Source organism: Ascidiella aspersa, chromosome 2, assembly GCF_963924565.1.
Source record: "Ascidiella aspersa chromosome 2, kaAscAspe10.2, whole genome shotgun sequence".
Taxonomy (NCBI): domain Eukaryota; kingdom Metazoa; phylum Chordata; class Ascidiacea; order Phlebobranchia; family Ascidiidae; genus Ascidiella; species Ascidiella aspersa.
In genome coordinates, this window is record NC_139448.1 from 17,077,212 (window position 1) to 17,099,743 (window position 22,532).

The 22,532-nt window shown below is 34.7% G+C and overlaps 1 protein-coding gene across 3 annotated transcripts; it reads left to right on the forward strand.

The window, feature by feature from the left end:
* Window positions 1-8,478: 8,478 nt before the first annotated feature.
* On the forward strand, window positions 8,479-22,166 carry LOC146164065 (zinc finger FYVE domain-containing protein 9-like). 3 transcript variants are annotated; one of them, XM_083381103.1, is made up of 20 exons: window positions 8,479-8,686; window positions 10,921-12,114; window positions 12,234-12,271; window positions 12,370-12,548; window positions 13,225-13,349; window positions 13,460-13,564; window positions 13,943-14,054; window positions 14,339-14,409; window positions 14,505-14,645; window positions 15,620-15,818; window positions 17,175-17,278; window positions 17,541-17,678; window positions 17,817-17,994; window positions 18,587-18,755; window positions 19,077-19,182; window positions 19,363-19,478; window positions 19,837-19,934; window positions 20,007-20,112; window positions 20,559-20,717; window positions 21,457-22,166. In XM_083381103.1, the coding sequence occupies exons 1-20, from the start codon at window positions 8,599-8,601 to the stop codon at window positions 21,640-21,642; spliced, it is 3,612 nt and encodes a 1,203-aa protein (XP_083237229.1). In that variant the 5' UTR covers window positions 8,479-8,598; the 3' UTR covers window positions 21,643-22,166. The 3 variants fall into 3 exon arrangements, with proteins under 3 accessions (XP_083237229.1, XP_083237230.1, XP_083237231.1); XM_083381104.1 differs by having other exon boundaries at window positions 17,547-17,678; window positions 18,587-18,759; window positions 19,084-19,182; window positions 19,846-19,934; XM_083381105.1 differs by having other exon boundaries at window positions 12,457-12,548.
* Window positions 22,167-22,532: the final 366 nt, after the last annotated feature.

Genomic DNA, 22,532 nt, shown 5'->3' on the forward strand with positions numbered 1-22,532 from the left:
GACAAAAAAGGGTTTCATAGCAGGGTTGCCAGACTATGAAAAGGTCTTCAAGCCAAAATAATACCAAAAAAAGGCCAAATGGATATTTGCCTGTTTCTATTGTAAATAATAAAATATACCTATAAATCAGGTGGGTATAATTATCTTAGGCAGCAAAAAAATGGTCCAACAGGAAAGAGTCATATAGCGTCGAACAGAGCTGAACACTTTTAATAAAAAAGACAAATATGAAAGCAGTCAATATTAAAATGTCGTCAATGAATCAAGCTAAATTCATGATGTATTTAAATGAATATTACTACACTAATTAACAGACTTGTTACAAAAGAAGATTCTTTGTAACAAATCTATGATTTTTAATGACAAATTTACTTCTACCATAACAAACATTAAAATATTGGTAATTCGATAAGCACTCAATTGCGAAAGCAAAAATCACTTGTATCTTGCATATTGCTCTACAACTGATTTTCCTGAAAGCATTCGCGGCTGGTAAGCCGGCAGTTGTGTTCTACCGCTCGATCAAAAAGTGAACACATTACGTTTCTGTATACCAAATTAATGTCTATAACAGCGGTTCTTAACCGGGGGGGCGCAACCCCCTAGGGGGGCGCCAAGGAATTCTAAGGGGGCGCGAGCTCGACTTCAATATTTTAACTTTTTGCAGGGATTTTAATGGTTTCGTTTGGGTTAGGCATAATTCCTACATACAAACTCTGTTTTTTGCCAACTTTAACATTAAAACTGCAAAAAATTTCGCGCTGCGCGCGAATCTTCTAATACCCTTTTAGAAAATCAACGGTATCACCGCCCTATTAAATTAACTTATAGAAACAGGGGGAGTCGAACATTTTTTGTGCGAAACTATATTGTTTTTGCAATATTGCCGTTGTATTGTGTGTCGTTACATCTTTTGAAACACGATAACGCAATGTTTAATATTTGCGCTTGACATTTTTTGCGCTCGACATCATAACTCTTACAACTGTGGAATAAATGCCCTCGCAACACGTTTGTCAAAATCAGCTCGATAAAATCAATGTGTCGAGCTCGCGCAATTTGTTGGGTGCCCAATGCGAAACGCCTCTTCGGTTGCAGTTTAGCCAATTCGACCAAATAAAACTCAAAATTCGCGCGACCATCGTCCCCCTTCACTATTTTCCTGTTTTCTCAGTGATATATAATTGCAAAATGTCGAAATATTTTCATAGGGGGAAAAAATGTCGAAATATATTTACCAAAGGGGGGCGCGTCTGAAAAAAGGTCAAAAACCACTGGTCTATAATATTCATGGACGTCCTAATTGAGGCATGCCTTAAATCGTATCTTAATCGTTCATTATGTTTTCCGAGAGAATTTAAGAAAAAGGCACGCATAATGCAGTGTATGGCACTTTTGTGATCTGAAGAGAGGCACGGCTTGGCGCTGGCTCTCTTCGCGTATTTGAATGATTTTGACCGCGTGAACGCTTGATATGAATAACGCAACAGAAAAAAATAAATAAATAAAACACTCTTTAGGTATAGAAACGTGAAATTTGCGGTAGAGATTTAACCTTTGCTTAATATATATTTTGCTTTGCCAGATGTTGGCACTGCCTCACGTGACTGCACGTCCCTGGGTATGACCGACAATGAAATTTGACATTTCGTGATTACTATGCTCCAATAAGCAATAAACATAAAAAATAAAACGTTTAAAGGTAATTCGTTCTAGGTTATTGGACTAAAATTCGCGAAGAAGTATAGTTACATAATAGTTGTTATCCTAGTAATTAAATTTACCTTTCAAGGTGGAATTATTGTGAGACGGACTCAAAAACCAAAACTTATCATACGTGCACTAAACAAAACCTATATGTGCACGGTTCAGTGCCCATTTGAAAATACACATTGTGCACTTGCGATATTTGCACCAAATGTGCACTAAATCTGCATCTAATGTGCACCTTACGTGAATTTAATATGCTCTTAATGTGCATGTGCGCCGAAAGTGGCTAAAAAGGTGCACACTCTGTTTTCCGTGATCACTTCTTCCACCGCTAGTGATGGTAATGGCGCTATTTGTCCGGCAGCCGATTATTATCAATAAAAAAACAGACAGACATGCAGATGTAGGATTTGTACTTGCTAAATTCTCACCAGAAGATATACAATTGAAAGAAAAAGTAAGAGTTTTTATGCTAACGTGACTAAAAATAGATTTGCAATTTGCAATTTGCAATTTGCAATTAATTAATGTGGAAAAAATTGCAAACGAAAGCTGGGAACGTTGTCTAGAGTCTTTATCTTTTCGGATGATGCATAAATGTATGCCTTTACTGTTTATTCTCAGTAATTATTTTTTTCTCTGTATTTCATATTTTACATTACATATTTTTTTATGTTTCTGTAGCATTTTTCTACGTTCGTCTTCAATTTTCGTTCAGTGTAATTGATTTTTAATGTTTTTATTTCGATAGTCTTTCATTTTTTGTTCATCTTAATTTATTTTTACTATAATTCCATTTTCCTTTGTAATTTAAGGTTAACCAACTTTTTTTTCTGTCGCATTTGAATATTACTTATCTATTGATGGTATTATAATCTTGCTTAAAGTATTTCGCAAATATTGCTGCTGCAGTTTAGGTTGCGCTTTCCGTTTAAAAAAATTATATTTGACCATTTCCAACTTTTTATCTTACGATTGGTTTTCGCCCTATAGTGATTATTTTTTGTTCCCTTAATTGTTTTTGTGCTATATGTGTGCCGTGACGCCTTCAATTTTCCAGTTTTGTAAAATAAACGCTTTTGTGCTCAAGTTTTTAAATTTACGAAATTATGGCATGACTTAACGTTGTACAATCACTCATTTTAAATATTTTCATGATAAACTCATTTTTAATATTTCATGATAAAGAAAAATGCTCGTATTTTTTTGAAATGCAATGAATCAGAGAGGTCGATCGAGCTACTAATTACGAAAGTTGTTTTTAGGAGTCATTGGCCATTTAAAAAACAAACCATCTAGGCTGACGTATCGCTATTCAAGTTCAAATAATTCTAACAAGTTTTTTTCCTAATCAACAAAATTAAAATGCAATATTGCACTTGAATTAGATTACAAATGGTCAAACATAAATCTTTACATACAAGAAGTGTTGCCTTACGTTGAATTAAAAGGTCCTATCGACATGCAATTGGGTAGGGGTGCACACAACTTGACATTTTATTCCGATAACCAATATCGTGGACAAAAGTATCACAATCCGATACCCAATGACGTCATAACCATGACCACATAAGCAGAGCAGATAAAAATTAGCAACGTTTAAAATATTTTTACAGGTTTTACGGTTAAAATGGCAGGTTTAGTTACCTCCAGTTGCCAACTTAGTGTTTCTGGTAAATTTATCTCATATAATCGGAAATCTGTAGAATTGGGACTCAATTAAAAAATATATAATAATAAAAAGAATTGCACGAAAGATAACATGCATTACTTGATCTTCGCAATACAATAAACATCATTGGAAAAATCGTTTTATATGAAGTTATTTCTTTTACTGTATAACGTGCACTGTAATTGTAAGTTGCACATTGAGCGATAGTGCAATGTGCACTTTACCGCCACATATCACAAGTGCACATTGTGCACCGAACCGTGCACATGTCGCAAGTGCACATTGTGCGCACAATGTGCACGTTTAGGTTTTGAGTCATGTTGAATATTGTGTTGGGTCGCGAGTTTCTATAGGCTATTCATTTCGACACCGAAAGCCAGCACCCTATCGACACCGAAAGCCACCCTATCGACACCGAAAGCCACCCTATCGACACCGAAGCCACCCTATCGACACCGAAGCCACCCTAGTATTGGACGAGTACCAAGGATACCACTTGGGATCGGGCACCGGGCCCGAAAATGATGGGACATCCCTATTGTGGATTATAAGTATATAACGAGCTTGTTGTTTGGCACATTTGAAGTAATATAGGCTAATGAAATAGCAATAGATTGTGGCGAGCAAGCATCGTTATTCGAATAAGAGATTATAACTGCGAACTAGCCTACATTCATTGAATGCGCAGTTACGCGACCATTTTTCGTTTGTAGAAATACAGTTCGCAGTCTGAAAATATGCACTTTGAATTATTAAAACAAGTTATTTTGTTTCGATTTAGTGGAGTTGATAGCTTATACGACGTACGTGGTCAATGTCTCCCTCGTTAAAATATACAAAATTATAATGGAAATGTTAATGCGAAGTCATCCATTTTTACACGGCAAGCCAAGGCAATAGGCAATTGTCTTAATATTTTGAAGTTATACCAGCATGGAAGTAAACAAGTCGTTTAGGGATGATTGGTTAAGTCCCGCAGTCAAGTCATTTGGAAAATGACTTAGCCTAAGTCCAAGTCAAGTTTTCTTAAAGAAATAAAATTGTATGCGACATTATGCGAACGTCCGTTTATGCAACATCGGCGCCCGGTGCCTGTATATGCGACCTACAACCGCCCGGCGTGTATGCAACATCAACGCCCGTCGCCCGTATTCAGCCACGTTACCACCCAATTGTCGATGTTTCTCGTTGATTATTACGGTTCAAACTAATTTATATTGAGCATACTAGGAACTTCGAAAAATTTATCGCAACCAAACGACCTGCATCGTTGAAAAGGTGAGATCGATCCTTTTTATGCAATTTTTTAGCTTTCAACCTGAGAAAACAATTATTTGTACCGATTTTGGTCGGATGTTTTTGGGATAAAAAGTCGCGATATTTCCCATTAATATAGAAATATAATTTTTTTAAACTTTTAAATTTTTTGTGTTCTTTGGGATATATAACATATATACAGGCGTTGCTTTGACAAATTACACCTTACAAAAACGTGTGAAAGTTTTGTTCGATTATATGATTTAGGCCAGTGGTCGGCAAACGCCTATCCGCGGACCGGTACCGATCCGCGAGGAATTGGTTACCGGTCCGTTGTAGGGTTGTCAGATAAAAAAAATTGTTTAAACACGAACTGTACGTAACAACCTGGTAAAAAGTCAAAAATAATGAATGTATTTTTATATTTAAAACACATTTGCCTTCGTTTTAATATAGCCTACTACTCCATGGTTGATTGGTATGATAGAAAAATCACAATTAGTATCAAGCTCTCGTGAGGTTCAAAGCAACTAGTGTGTTGTGGCCATATGAGTTACATAGCACGTTTACAACATCCATAATGCATATTTTATTACAAAATCTAACTTCTAGTACTTACAATATATCGAAAAATGGCCCAAAATATCATGGGTTTTAATATTAAGTGTGCTCACCTTAAAGTGCAATAAAATTTCATGAAAACAATGTTCATAAACTATTTCCCATTAGGCAGGGAAAGGGTTTCGAAAAAACGTATGTATATTATCTTAGACTCTATAGTTTTAGAATCTATACAAATGACAAAAAAAAGCCTAATGGATTTTCTGACATCAACCACGTTAAAAAAATGGCAAGCCTTGTACGTAGGCTATGTCTATCCAATAATTTTCCGGTGTCGGTTTGTGGTTCGTACTTTTTTATATTGCCATTATTTTTTTCGTTTTTATATTGCGTAGGCTAACTATTAAAAGTGTCGTGTAAGGACTGGACAAAATATGGGATCATACATTTATTGGCTGGCTGGATACTTGTTTGGCTGGCTGGATACCGCCCGCAGGTTTCAGCAAGTTCAATAATTCCTAGATGGGAGAACCTCTTTGCGACTAAACAAGAATAAAGTTTTCATTAAATTCCCTTTCCTAAACATTTGTTTTTTTAAGGCCGGTCCGCGACAAAATTTTAGTTTTAAACCGGTCGGCAGTGCAAAAAAGGTTGCCGACCCCTGATTTAGGCTATATTTTGCATGCTAGGGACAAAATTTTCGCGATATTTTTTGAATATTAAAAAAGGATTTTGCCGGATTAAACCCTTACCCAAAACAAATTTATAGCAAGCGAGGCATCGTTGGAAAGGTTTAATCTTTAATTGCGCTACCCCAAAAAATCTAATTTTAATTTTAACGTTAGAATAAATTTTCATTTTTATTTTTATGACGAATATTAATATTTTTTGAATTTTATTTTGTTTTTAATTTAAGAAATATAGATCGGTCTTAATACGGGGGTAAATTTACATTTGAAAAATTATACGTAAATTTTTTGCTGACCACCCATTTGGTGTTGTATTGCCATTAATGTCATGCATCACTGCGTTCGACACTTTTATGCAACAACAATAAACGATACCTAAATTTCACCATGCTTTTTAATGATTCACGGTCAAGCCTGTTATGTTATATTTTAGGAGGAATTCTAGCAAAGCGTTAAAACAATCATTAAAGCAACGCACAATGTTTGGGTTAGAGTTTGGGTGATGGTGCACGGGACCATGGGTAAAGTATTGTTATTTAATAATATTGCTTAACCCGCTACTCAAATTATGCTTGTTCTGGTAAAATTGTAAACCTGCGCGGATTTGTGTATGGCATATATTTTCTAATGCTTAATTTTAATTAAGTTTTACTTGTTAGCACCCATGCAGGCCACAGATATCTGTTTATCGAACTTTTTGAAATACTGCCCACGAACTCACAGCTTTAGCAACAATTTGGTTTTAATTTTGCATATCCCAGGATGAAGGATAAAACGTTGAACTGTAAAACTGGTTTGTCCGATTATGAACAATAACTAAAAAGAGGGCTAGCGTGACGACAGTTTTGCGCTTTTAAGTAATTTTTCACACCTGACCGCATTTAACATTGATTTTATGTGAAATGCGCGGTTATGACCGCAGCTGAGCGGGAAACTTGCCCAAACTGGAAAAATGCAACATTTAACAAGCAAGTTGTTTTATGTGCCAAAATTGGGATAAATTACCCAGTTAAAACATATTTAAGAAAACCACTTAAATTTAACTCAAGTTAAGTCATTTGTCCAAAAAGTTTAACTCATCTAAAGTCATTTTGGTAAAAATACTTAAGTTAAGTGTAAGTCATTCGAAAACCGTGACTTAAGTGGTCTTAAGTAAAGTCATTTACCAAAGTCATCACAACTCTGGTAGCACCTAACGTCTTTTGAGTTAACATGATGGGCCAGAGGCTGAACTGCTTGTGCGAAATAAATTAATCCAAAATTTGTTTATCATTCTCTGCCTTGTCCATTGCAATTACTTACCTTATCACTATTAGCTGTAATGGGAGTCATGCATGATTTTATCTGTATTGCCAAGGCTCTGAACTCAAAGATATTTTAAAAACTATGCCAACATGTTTAGCGGTGAACATTTGTTAAGAACATGAGTTATTTCCTACCCCATTCAAATAATTGCTTTCTTACCCAGGTTAATAGATTTAGGATATGCCTATTGAATATTTGCCCAGTTCATTTGGTAGTGTATACGCCTATTTAGTGAAACTACACAATTTAAACTACTTTGCAATCTGGGTAAATATCAGATTGAAAGAATGGCCTGAATTGCATACTCAGTCGCGGCGGCATTTTTGTGAAAATTTGTCATAATATTCGGTCAGCACTCAAACTTGAATCACCCAACGCAAAAAACCTGATTTATGCTTACTGTTTTCAGTAGTAATTTAAGTATTTTTCTCAGCATAAACATGACATCAAAGTGCCCTGAGCAAGATCAATCCACAGTTTGTTAAAACTCTGCAAACAATACAAGTCAAGGCTTACATTACGTAAATTCAAACTTTTATGTTTATTTATTTTTCTTGCTTGGATGTTGTTTCTCTTTAAGTCTACAAAAATCAACTAAATAAAGTGGGTTGCCAGGCAATATTTGCTTGGATTTTGAGATACTAAAAAAAGTTGAGAGCGCTGATAAACTTAATAAACATAAACCCTTGCTACATAACAAAATTCCCTGGTTAAATGTTTTTAAACAGTCCCATGCCATAATAAAGTATCAATTGTTTAATAAAATTAATGGATTTATAGCACCAATAACTTTTTATTGCATACTGTACATTTTATGCACCAGTAGGCGTAAAACATGACTCAAAAATGCTTTTAGTGCTTAGTAATTCAATTTTATACTGTCAGTTAAATTGTATTTTGTATGCCTCCGGTGCACTAATTTTGCAAACTTGGCTAGTTTTTATCTTTATACTAGTAAACTACCTGTAGGTATTGAGACTCTACAAAAGGGGTCGGCAACCTTTTTCTAGTCGCGGGCCAAAAACAACCTCAGAAGGTCTTTGCGGGAAGCTCAAAATCTTCGCTAAGAATTGTGTTATTGAAGTGTTAGAAAAACTGTGAATCTGGCGAGCCTCGGATTGCATTTTTTTTGGTATACTGGCATTTCTTAAATGTTTTAAAATGTTAAAAAATATATGTGCAATATTTTTAATACGTTTTTCCGTTTGCCCGCGCCGCCCTTGTTTAATCAAATGTATTTGTTAATTTAACATATATATATATATATATGTCTTTTTTAGCATATACATGTTTAAAATGCTTCAAAGTGACAAACAACAGATGTGTTGTAATACTTGTGCCAAAACATCTTACCGCACATAACAAAATAGTGAGATAAAATGATAATCATTAAAAGTGGTAACAATGGACGATTCATTCTTTGCTGCAGCCTCTGACCTTGACAGAATTCTAGATGAACTTGAAGAAACGGAAGCTTCTCACCCATCATCTGGTGAGCATGATGTGTGTTAAAAAATAATTTCCATGAGGTGCTGTGAAAATTTTTGTGTAATATGAGGCGAGAGAACAGATTTTCAACAATAAAAAGCTTCTGTGTGGCAGTTATTGGTACTGTACTAAATTGTGGAATATTGGTGATAAGGAAACATGTCATATTACTACTCGTCTTGGGAAATAGTTTTTAAAAATTGGTTGTTTAATGCTGTTGTAACTTATGTTAAAATAGGGTGTAAACTCTTTTGTATAAACACAAATATACAGTATTTTACTGCTAGAATTATCATTTTTTAGTGGCATGGCAGCACTATTTTTCTAGTTAAGCCAAGTTAAAAAATGTGTCAGCATGCCGTAATTAATTAAAAATGACAATATTGTTGGCATATTTTGAAAATTAAAATAGTCTTATTAAATTCAAGAAAAAGGCTGAAAAGTGTTAAAAATGCATTTTTTTTAAGTAGTGTCACTTATGATCACAAGCCACAACAAAGTTGTTATAAAAATTGATAAATATATCTTGAATGTAGTTAATAATGTCATTTGAATAGGATTGTTAAACTTTGGATGTCATATTTATATACTAAGTTGGTGAACTTTATTGTTGGTAGTTCCAGATTATGCATGGCTCCTTTAGTATACTAGATGCATAACCAGGGGCCTATCCCAAAAAGGGTCCAGATTTTTTAACTTATGGAATTCTATGTTTTGCCTGACTTTAATGAATAATGATGTCATAAAATAGTGCAGTATAACATCATAAAATAGCGATTCTAATGTGAAAAAAGAAGGCATGACTTAGCGTTGTCGGCTGTTGACTACACACTTCCTATAAGCCAACCTGAATGCAGGGGTGTATCCAGAAATCCAAAAAGGGGGGGAGGGGAGGGGGTCTCGAATTTTCAACTTAGGGAATACCCCGTTTTTCCGCCTCAAGAGAGACGCAAAGCAAACGCGTGCGTTGTCCACATTCCTGCCAGGCGCCAGCTGCGAAACCGCTTGGTGTGCAATCGTTAACTTCAGGAGAAAAACGAAAACTAGACTGTGAAATATGTGTGATTGATTTTGGTAGATCTGTGTACAGGACTACGCTAAATAACAAGCATGTCTTTCGCCACCTGCAATACTTAACGAAGACCATTTTTCCCGGGTGTTATTCAATTAGTGCAACGTCTGCGCCGAGCTGTGTGCCAAGTCAGCTAAAATATAAAGCACGTCTTACACCAGGGGTCGGCAAACTTTTTATAGTCACGGGCTCAAACCAAACTCAGAAAGTTATTTGCGGAACAAAATGTTAACTAAGAATTGTGTTAATGAAATGTACAACTGCAAATCAGTCGGGCCTCAGCTCTAAAACGTGTTCAATTACCTTTAAGGTGGATGGAAAGTGCTGGCGCAAAGCGCGAAAAAAGTCGCGCAACAGTAAAAAAGCGCCGACCTAGTTTAAAATCTAGTTTCACAGCATCAAAACGCAAACACAGACACAGAAAGATGATTTTCGCGAAGCGCGAAAAATTTTCGCACTTATGTAGTTAAAAAACTCAAAAAGTATCTTAAACGGTCTCGTGTATAGTTGTCAAAGAGGTGGTGGGCCCTATGAATTACACCGGGCCGTGTAGGTTTCCGACCGCTGTCTTACCCCAACATCTGATATTAACGCGGACAGCAAACAGCAAGAAAAAAAAAAACATCACCACAACCTGACTCGTTTTCAGCGAGAAAAAAACGGAAACCGCATGATTTATTGTCGAACACACACTTGCTGATCAGCCAACCTGAACCAATAACGAAAGGCGAAAGAATAAAAATATCCTGCATTTACGGTCGACCAAACAAGAAACGAAAAACATTGATTTTGGTTTTGCATTAGCTTTAGACGCGTGGCCCAAGTACATTAAAAAAACAGGCAGCTTCGGACAGTAAGTTAAACCCTAACAAAAACTTAAAAACGATAATGTCACTTACGAAAAGGGGGTCCAAACCCCCAACCCCCCTGGATACGCCACTGAATGAATGAAGAAAAAAGAGAAAGAAATGTCCTGCATGTAGGGGAGACAAAAAATGTTGTTTTGCGTTGGAGTTTATTTTCGCATTAGCTTAAATATATTCTATTCAAGATATATATATTCTATAATGTTTTTCAACAAACTTTAAATTACTTATTAATAAATGAAAACATATCCACAGCAAAATCCAGTAGTGAATAACTATTTCTTATACATTTCGTTTCAGTTTCAAAACAAAACTCTTTAAAAGTTCAACCTACTAATGAAGAAAAGACCCCTATCGTCCTTGTCAATCAAAATAAACATCAATTGAATGACCCACAAAATTTGCAACCAACTGTTAAAGAATCTAGTCATGCAGTATCAAAACCCAAACCAAATACTATTGATGCAACAACTAAGACAAACAATGTTTTACAAAATGATAAAAAATCTAATCAGGTTATCACTACAAAATCAAACATCAATTTAGAAATTGGGACAAAAATTGAAGAATGTGAAACAGGATTGTTAATCGATTTTAGTGAAGTAGATAGTGCCATTCCATTGCCAAACAAGGAGCTAAGTGATAATTCTATGGCGTCAAATGTAGACCTTCTCCTTTTGTCAAATATACCATTTGAAGATAAAAATCAAGATAATGTACTATTAGATTTGGATCCTTTTACAGCCCTTCAAGGGGAAAATGTTAATACCGTGAAGGCCCCAGTGCTGAATGAAAACAGAGATTTGTCATTTACCAAGGCTAAACCTTTAAAGGAAAATGAAAAAAAAGATATGTCAGGCCAAATCAAAAACAATAAAATTTTTGGATTTGGTGATGATTTATCTAATCAAGCTGTATTGGATGAGTTTGAACAGTTTTATAATGAAAGTGAATCAACACTTCCTACACTCAACCAGGAGGCAACAAGCACTTACACAGATATTAAAACTTCTTCAGTAAAACCACCTACTCCTGTGCAGAAGTGTACAAGAGAAGGTTCTCCACATGAAATACCAGGACTTCACAGCCCAAGTGAGACAGATGATCCAAGTTTAGAAACAGGAGATATTCTGGATCAAATAACGCACACTCCTGAATCAAGTGACAATTTAAATGCAGTTCAATCACAAGAAGAATTTGTTGATGCTCCATTGACATCGAGTGTAAACTTGGACGAATCTTCAGGTGAAACAGAAATATCTCCTAGCCAAACTACAATAATAACCAATGAAGAGTCAGGGTTGAATGCTGATATTGAGATCACAGTTTCTAATGAGGCAGATATCTACATTGGACAGCAGGAACAGGGGAGGCATCCCAACACATCACCACCTTCATACACGTCAGTACTGGAAGAAGACCGAGCAGCACAACTTGTTGATGATATTACCAATCAAAGCCCACAAGAACAATTAGAGGTGGATCAGGTTTCAGGTAGCAATATTGTGTTTTGTCAATGCACAATAATTATGTACTAAAATGATGTTTTTGGCTAATGAAAGCAGGCACTAATTATTGAGCAATAGCTTTTTATGGCATTTATTTATTTTCAGGTCACAACACATCAAACAGTGAGCAACATAACAATGAAGTAGGTTTATGTTGGTTCATATGTCATTTTGCTAACTAGAATTGATTTTTGTTCCTCTAATTTTGTACCATTTAAAAAAACAATTTATATTTTTAAAGGAATATTTGCAACCAATTAGACCAACCTCAGTACCAGTTGAACCAACAGAACATTCAAATGTTTCTCATTCATCCAATTATGTACAGAGACCTGGTCGCATTAAGCCGAAATGGGTGCCAGATGAAAATAGCCCAGTATGTACAAATTGTGGTGCCAAGTTCAGTTTCACAAGGAGAAGGTAATATTTTCCAATAAATTTCCTATTTTATAAACCAGAAAAAAATATCCGTTTATAATACAAAATTTGCATATTTATTTTTTAACATAGATTGTTATATTATTTAGGTTTTATATTGCTAAAAACAAATCCAGTGGATTTCAGAACTTTATGCTGTATATCTCATAATTTTTATTTTAAGATTGGAGATTAACTAAAGCTGCAAATGAAAGCAGTTCAACAAAAAAGTTTAATTACTAGCAACAAATTACAAGAAGACCATGGGCTAATCTATTTTAGTGGTTCTCAGACCCTTTTTTTCTGGTCGACCGGTGGCATACATTGCATTTTCTCCTTTTGGATTTACCCCAAACGGCAAAAATGTCTTGATTTCATCTTGTTGTCACATAAAAAAGATTTAAGACAAAGAATGACTATAGACTAAAACTGACTGTACAAAACAAGAAAAAATTAAAATGAGAATTTTTACAGTTACAAAAAAGTTGGCAAATATAGTTGTACACCTGTTGCCCATCCAGTCATTGACTCAAGTCATTACAACACTGCTATTTATCCTAAATATAAAAAACAGCATTTAAATTATAGTTTACAATATACCATCTTGAATAATTTTACATAATTTATGATTCTGTATTTTAAATTGCAACTTTTGCATTTAAGTTAAATCTCATTCTAGGCACCATTGTCGAGCATGTGGACGGGTTTTCTGTAGTGCATGTGGCAGCGAAAAAAGCAAACTTGAATACATGGAGTTCGCTGAGGCCCGAGTTTGTGTTTCATGTTTCACAGCAATTCAACAAGGTATGTTTTCAATAAATGTAATATCAAAGTAGCTTGTTTAACCATATACAGTTTCTTATGTTTTTTAACTTTATTTAATTAGCCTGTCAATTTTATAAATATTTTTTCAGCTGATGCAATGGCACAAAGCATGTCTGAAAGCACTTCATCAGCCTCGCCAAGTTTACCATCACCACCCGCTAGTGGTCCAAGACCAGTAATAAAACCAAATGAAGGTAAACTTTGATGAATTGTTTTAGCGGTCATTAGGGGGCATGTAAGAACTTGAAAAAAATGTTTACTTCACAATCATGCATAATGCCTAACTTTTATTTGTACCTAAATTTGATTTTCCCTCAGTTTTATTTATAAATATATTTAAAAATGAATTTAATACCAAAAACATCTTTAAGGTAACATGCAATTTTAGGGGAGTCAAGTAGGAGTAAAAGTGAAGTTGCTACAAATGAATATCTGTTAGTTTTGGACATTACATTTATAAAAAATTAACTTATTTTATGTTCACCACTTTGCTTATGTTTAATGGGATACCTAATAAATGGTGATCAAATACATTTTGTTTTTTATTGTTTAATCTTTTAATTAATTAACAGATTCACCCAATGGGTCTGGTTTACCTAAAAGTGTAAGATTCTCTGATGGCACGCGACCTGATCACCCCTCACCATTGCCAGACACACCACCATTGCCTAGCAGATTACAAAGGTATATTTTAGTGATTGTAGTGTGTTATTATAAAACAAAACAAAGTATGGTGCCAGAGCTCTTGAACTATTGCATTATTATTTTGTAATAAGTAATTTGCTCTTGTAAATTAGTGTAACAACATACAACAATGGAAAACATATACCATGTTTTAGGTGTAAATGTTAGTGCAGAAGTTTAATGGAACTTGAAACATATTTCCTATGGAAAAAATTTCCAAATCTGTACCCAAGTTTTCTACAATGTGGCTTTTTTACTATAAGAAATTAATACATTTTTTGTAGAATGAATAAAATAAAGCAAAGAAGTGCTGCCATAGAAGTTAGAGGCTCCTCATTACCACCCCTTGTTGTTGGTAAGTACACTTCCTGTTAATAAATAACACAGCTTGCAAAACAGTTATAACATTTAACATGTAGCAAAAAAGTAATTTACCAATTGATTCCGTAGATGTAGATGACAATGGCTCATTAACTGTTGAAGAGTATCCAAGTCAAGAATTTGTGGCAGCGCTATTAAATCCAGACAATACAGATTCAGTTTATTTCGCTCTTAGTTCTAATCTCTTTGTTTCTCTACAAGTTGTTCAATGTAAGTATTTCATGTTGTTTAATGCTCTAACATTTTACCTTCTATTCTGTTTGGTGTATAAATAAACGGATCTGTTAATCATGTTCAGATTTACTGTAAATGTTTGATGATAATATTATACAAAAAAGTCTGTGCAGCAAAATAATCTAGCAAAGCTAAAGTCTGTGCAGTCGCACCTCGCTGTTCATATCATTGAATTTCTTTAATCAATACAAAACTGCTGTAAGCGAGCCTTTCACAAATAAAAAAAAAATAATCAAAGAACTGACAATAGTATCCAATATACTAGATCAGGGATTCTCAAACTTTTTCAGCTGCAAACCCTTTTTGGTTAAAGGCCATAACTTTGTTCTATCTTCGATAAAAAAGTATAAACTTCAGCAAAAATAAATTTCAGCTTATTAGCATAATAAGTGCAAAATTTTCCTAAAGAACCCTGGCATACACCATCAGCGTGGCAATAGATAAAATGAAATTCAAGCATACACCATCCGCATGGCAATAGATAAACTGAAATTCAACAAGTGACATCACAAAGTAATGAAATCTAATTTGTCACAAAAATGTTGGTTATGCTGGATTTACTGCAAATATTTATTTGCTCCCAAATATGCATTCCAATAACAGTGTTTGTTGATGTCTTGCAGCAGGTCATAAAGATGTGCAGCATGGTGGTTTTACATGCCTCACTTAGTAATAAACTTTTTACGTCAATGTTAGCGCAATTTTTTTTTAAATCGCTTGAGGAAAATTGTAATAGTTCCAGTAAAATAAACTTGCTTTTTGTACCCCAAAATGTTATTTGGGGGTACACATTCCCATGTTCAAGAATCCCTGTACTGGATTATTAAGAATTATGTAATAAAAGTGGTCTGACTAATCAAAGTCTTAGTTTATATGCACCCTAGGGCAAAAGTTAATTTTCTAGTTGTGTTTCTAAATTTAAAACTAATTCAAAAATTAATTTTGTTTAGATAAAGCTGTGCCCTGCTATTACTTTCTATCAAAGGGATTAGACTTGGTGGGTCAGGCAGAAGTGGCCATAATATTGCAAGTCAACCCTGCTGATCAAAATATACCTCTGCATGTATTTTCTCTATTTACATATCTTTTCACAAATTCAAGAAAGGGCAAAGCTGTTCATGCTTTGGATTTTGTAGAATCCTCTGCTGTGTAAGTTTTTTTCATATTTTTAGCACTGGGCAGAATTCCTGACTTCAACCTGCTTATATGGTTTTTTACTTTTAAAACAGTTAAAGAATTCTGATAGACTATAATGTTATTGTTTAAGTTTGGAGCACTTTAATTGTGTAGCAAATGCATCTAACTCATGCTGTTGATGATTTTATCTAATTTATTCCTATATACACAATATCAAAACCATTAACTCACTTTCAGTTTTGGGTATGTTTTAGAAAAAAAAAAAAAGAGAGAAAAATATCAAGTAACCCATAACAGAATAGACTTGTAATTTTTTCTTGACGTTTGGTAAAAAAATTAAAAGTATAATACACTCAACATCCATGATGTATCTTTGCTTATTTCATAATAATCATTTTATATGGACTTATTGGTGTATCATGTCGTTTATTTGATTAAATTGGCAAAATTTTTCAATTTAAAAGACAACCTGAAGCAGCAGGCACACAGAGATCCGCATATTGCTCAAAATATTGTCATTAATATTATAATTAAACAGAAATTGCTCATTATCTATGAATCACACAGGTCAACATGCCATGGTATGCATTGTACATTTTTGCTGAATAGATTTTCTAACACAGACAAATACTGTACATAATAAATTTGAAAAACGTTGCTTTCACATTGTTACATAGACACAAAATCCGCCAAGGAACGCCAAAAGAACGGCCGTCGCCTTTGGTGATTTACAACGGCTACATGCTTTCCAATTACCCTAAATTAAAAAAAAACACATCACAAGAAAGGAATTTTTTATTACTGAAGGGCTAAAAAAATATTATGCTATAAACAATATTTTCCCACTTTTTAGAACCATAATGAAGATGTTGTGCTATCCATAACATCACTTTGTGGTGACTTTTTAAATTGACACAATTTATTTTTTAAATTATTGGCTATTACATGATGCTTCAGAAAATTTATACAGCATGGCACAACATACTATGCAAAAGTGAAAAAAAGAGCCAACAGTTGTATCAATTCTTTCATTTTATTTAACCACAGAAAATGTATGTAGGTTTACAAATTTATTGTTCTTACCGCAATAATTATTTCTTACTTGTAATAGTTAATTTCCCCAAACATCTTAAACGTTAGATTTCCCATTTTTTAGTAGTTCTAAACAACGGTAATGACCGAAGAATTGTATACTTAAGCTTATTTGTTTAAACTTTTAATTAGTAAAGTGACATTTTAAACATTGTGTTTTAGAATTTTAAATAGTAGCTTTTTAGGGTACGGTACTTTCCCTATATTTGTGGAACAACCTATATATATTTGTTAAAATGTGAAATTAAATCCACTCATCAAACTACATTTTTCCAGATTGTCCAACGGTGAACCATTCCTTGGTCAACCCAACATTGCTGGTGTTTTGTTTGTGAGAAGGTCAAATCAGGACATTAGTAATTTATGTGTGAAAGAACAAGGTAGGTATAAAGTAAAAGTCTGTAATTATCATATATTGACTAAATATTTAAGTCATGAAAAACATGTATTTGTATTTTATTTTAAATGTATAATGTATTTTTGTTAAAACAATAACATTTTCAGTAATTAGTCTGTTTGGTCACGAATTTCCGTCGAATATATATTAAATAATGTACTGTATGCATTTTTTTTGCATTATGACATTTGCACTACAACTAATGCTCTTGTAAAAATTCTATAATGATTTTGCTTTTATTTTAGTTCCAGAAAGTGTTTTTTCGTCGTTGACTGTAAAGTTCTCCTCAACGCTGTTTGCATTGTTTGTGTTGAAGTCGGAAAAGCCATGGGCTAGTCTTTTTCCATCTCGGTTTCTTTTAGGCTATGGTGCACAACATAAAGGTATGTCTTATTATCTCAACCAAAACCCAAACCTATTGTTAACACATGTTGCTTTTGAATAATATGAAGTTGTTTTGATTGCCCATATTTGTTTTCAAAGATATAACTAACATTTTTCCATTGTTTTATAATGCCCAGAATACCCACACCCATTAGGAAACTTCTTGAACCGAAAAGCTGTATATCAAGATGTTGGTAACACAATACTCGGAATTCTGTGTGATTTCAGGAACTTCAAATACAGGGTTGTTTCCGTACCCGGACTGTCCGTTATAATAAAGGAACATGGCGTGGTCATAAACATCCCCGTTAACAGGTGTTACGTCTTAATTTTAATTACTTTTTACAAGTTTGGTAAAATTATAATATGTGCAATGTTTAATATAAACTGTTATTACCAGGCATATTAATCAAAAATCTCAAACGTTTTGGCAATCTACTCAAGTCGCCTTCTTCGAAATGAAAGACGTCGAACGCACATAGTACAACCTATGGCAAAACAAAAAGGGAAAACTAAAATTGGTCTATGAGCGTTCGTCATTCACCCTTTAGAAGTCGACTTGAATGGGTTTCCGAAATGTTGTACAAGAAATATAGTTGCTAGAGGAGCTGGTTTTTAATTAATTTGTAGTGTTTGTTTAACAATTTATACCTTTTTGATCTTTTCGACATATGGTAAGATCAAAACGTTTAAAAGACCTAAAACAACTTTATACAAGCCACAGAATACTGCAGATACGCCAAAAGGACATCATCTGTTAAAATTGCTTCTTGGTTTAAAAGCAATGAAATATATTGTTTAATAAAAGACTTGTTTTAATTATGATAAAAAGAACTAAATTAAGAATTTGTAAACTAATCCAGTCAATACTTCATTTTATCCAACCACAATGTTACGTCTCTTTAAGGTTCACTGATATAACCAAGATACTAAACAGCTCAAATGAACACGTTTTGGCCGTCGGTGCTGATGCATTTAGAATTGACCACCAACCCTTCTCTTCACATATCGTTGCCATACAAGATGAAGCCAGTCTTTCCTATCACACCGAAGTGATTGAAAAACAATCAAGCAAGGTGAGCTGGCTAAGCTTGTTGTCCACTAGTCTGAAACGTACGATTTAAAAGGCCACACATCTGTGTTTCAATGAAATAAATGTTATCGGTTTAATAACAAACTGAAAAATAAAATTTGTTTAGGGCGAATACAGATCCTTGGGCAAACGCTAAAGCAACTCGAACATATGTTTTACGCAGTTGCTTTAGCGTTTGGCCAAAGATCTAATTTCGCCTTATACATTTTTATACTTTCTTCAATGCGCCACAGTTTTCTATTATTTTAGGATGTTTCGTCTCTATTAAGCAGTTATGGCTCTAATGTCACTGCTGTTTTTTCAGTATGAAGACGCTTCGAATACTGGGGGAACTGGGGCTGCCTTTGTGGTGTTTAACGGCTCCTTGAAATCCGGAAATGTCCAACAAGCGCGCTGTACAGTTGTAGAAGGTATGTTGTTGTCTGGTGTTGTCAAGTTAGGTTTGGATATGCTTGCTAATGGCCGTGACAAGACTTCAATCGCTTGTAACTAGCCTCGGTATACAACAGTTTCCATATCTGTGAAAGGTTTCGCACCCTTTATATAAACTTATATAGCATAAATTTTTTATTCTACTTTTTATTTTTTAGATGGTGTCATGATTCAGATTTTACCCGAAAAGATGGCGTCACTAAAGGAGTGTTTAAAGGCAATGGACGACTTTATGATAAATTGCGGTTCGGCAGTTTCATCTTCGCCAACTAAGGTTAAATAGAGTGAAATCTATCGGCTAGTATTTTAACAGGTTTATAAGACCACTTTTTAGCCTTGCTCGAGTATAGACCCAATAGCTATTTATCCGGGCATAAAAACGAATAGGTGTCTGCTTATTGACCACATGTTAAAAACTAAAATCATGTCGTCAGACAAATTGCAAACAGAGTATCCAGTATACAAAAAATGTTAGTTATTTTCGTTTTTCAACCAAATTCAAATCCACGACCGCCAGTTATATACAAGTGATTTTGAATTACCTTTAAATGTTCCACGCACATTAGTAACTGAACAGCTGAATTAAATTTCTGAATGTTATGCGGCGCATTTTACAACTTTTGCCACAACAGGTTAAGGAGTCAACTGTAACACCCACAGCGGAAAAACAGGCTGCCTGTAAGTTTGTTGAAGTGCGATGGGTGGACGACGACACTAAATTCAATATCGGGTAAGTTCGGGATTACCTTTTGTCGGTCTCAGTGCTATTCAACTTCAACCTAACTGTTGTTGTTTGATTTAGCTTGTCAAGTCCGATCGACTTCCAGTCGTTGGAGGGAGTAGCAGGGTACAATGTTCAGGGAAAAAGTGAGAAAAAAGGCAAACACCACATATTGCGATGGAATCAGGTACTCTCTTTAAACTAGGCTGCAGACTTTACACTCTACAGTCAATGGGTGCATTCTTATTCCACAGATAAACTTTTTGTGCTCATGTTGTTTTTAACAAGTTGTGTTGTTGTTCACATATCAAAATGACTGCTTGGTCATTTTACATAATTACATATTGCGGATTTAGTCCTCCGCAACCGTATGCTAAGTGTGAAACAATAGGGTGTATCTTTATAGAATCGAAAACCATCGGCGGCAGGTTTTAGACAGTCGATCACTGCTCCGCTGACGCGTATATTAACAAGTAAAACTCATAGTTAAAAACATGAGTAAAAACAGGATCATACGTTCTAAGTGTGAAATATATGATTTTTGGTAATGATTATAAACTGTTAAAATTTAAAATAATTTGTTTGCAGCAATTAAGGTCAAATTGGATACATAATCGCTATTTCGTTTGAAAGGTTTTCTTCTTCAAAAGCACCGGCGACGTGTTGGATATGAGTCGGCTTGCTGAGCAAATGGCCGAAGGTTGCTTCCAGGCCTTGGTCCCCCACCTGCGCTTGCTAAAGAGCTCCAAGCAACATAAAATCGGGGTTCGAATCACTATTCACCCGGACGACGTAAGGAAATAAACAATGCTTTTACTGTAGGGTGTTGTTACGATTTACCTATATACCTGGGGTCGGCAACCTACGGTCCTCGGGCCGAATCCCACCAATTCTTTTATAAATTGGGCACGATTTTAACTACGTCAATGCAATATCGAATTTGATTTATACATTGGTATGTTTGCGCTTTGGGGAAATCTTTCAGCAATGGAGGTTTCACTAACTTCGGATATCTGAAAGCATTTTGTTGGGATGGCTTTGGCCGCAACTAGGAAAAAGTTTTCGACCCCTGATTTAGTTTGATAATATAACGACATCAATGCTTTGTGCAAGTGAAGTAACCACCGTTACATTTTGGCAAAAATCTTTCCAACGTTAACATGCAATTATTATCGACATTATTACACTGTATAAATCTCTAAATCTAAATTTTTCGAGCCCGTTTTTTCTTTAGTTTACAAACTATAAGGTACTGCTGAAAGGTGGAAAGCGAAATAAGATTGGATTAAAAGCAGTCATTTGGAATGATATGTATCTATCGACATTACTTGTCCAAGAGTGTAAAACGATGCGGAAGATGCTTCGATAAAAATAACAATGCGTTTAGTTAAGAAAAATTAAATGCATTACCACTGAAAGTACTGTTTCATTGCATTTTTTCTCTTTAGGTCGCCGATGTCTTTAAAACAGTAGAGCGTAATTTGCTTCATTTGCCCTCGACAGAGACCGAAACGCATTTTCTTGTCACTAGGTTGGCTACGCAGTTGGCAGTCGGGGCCTACCCCTGCCCGATCCTTGTCTGAACGCGCTCGATGAACAGCTCATCTTTCTCTTGCACCAATCTTCAGCCCACCTGCATCCCGAAGACGACGTTGTCACTTTCGAGCTTATCTTTTCCGTCTTAGATATGAGATCCAATTGGAAAGTTTCGCAGTAGCGTCGGCGCAATTCTTCTTTAGTCCATTTCTCTCATTTGTTGTTGTTGTTGTTGCCAGTATTTGTGGTGTTTAAATTTCCTCGTCTTTTCGACGTTAACAACTGGTGCACTCTTTCCTGCCTAGTTCGGAAATCGTGATTGTTTTTTTATTACTCGCTTCTGTATTATACATCGTTAGATAATAAATGTTCTCTTTTGCAATGCAACGTAAGTGCAAATTAAGATTTAATTCCAGTCATGTGTACATACGATTTTAATTTTTCGAAAACGTTCAGCTGTGAACTATTGCAGTTGTGCTTTTATAGGAATATGTGGAATTGTTATCTCAATATGATACTGTATTACATAGAATCACACTTATGGGTAGCATTGGCGCGTTTGTTTTCTAACACTACACCACCCCTGCTGTCTAGCGGCTATAACCAAAGAGGTGTGTATTTTTTAACATATCGTGGGTTACATAAACTGTTTTCCTTCGAACGAACCATTTATAATACTATAAATAAAATATATATATTATCGTTCACTAACCAAATGCGTGCATAAAGTGTTTTACAGTTTTATGTGGTTTATGGTATAAGTGTAATAATAGACAGGGAAAGTTTACTGTTTGTTCAGCAAATTTATCAAGTAGATTTTTAGACATAATTTAGACAAGTTTTAAGGTAGGAAGGTTCAGCACATATAGAGCAGTGCTCCGTAACCGAAGTGACAGGGAAACAGACCTGTGGTTTGTACATATTTTCGGAAAACTTCTATACCATTGGTAAAAAACAAAGAGATTCTAAACTCATTATGTTTTTTGCGAAATCGGTTACGTCACTATTGCGTATAATTGGTCCAGAGGTGTGTTTATAGTAAGCCCATTATTAGATTGTTCAGTTAAATAT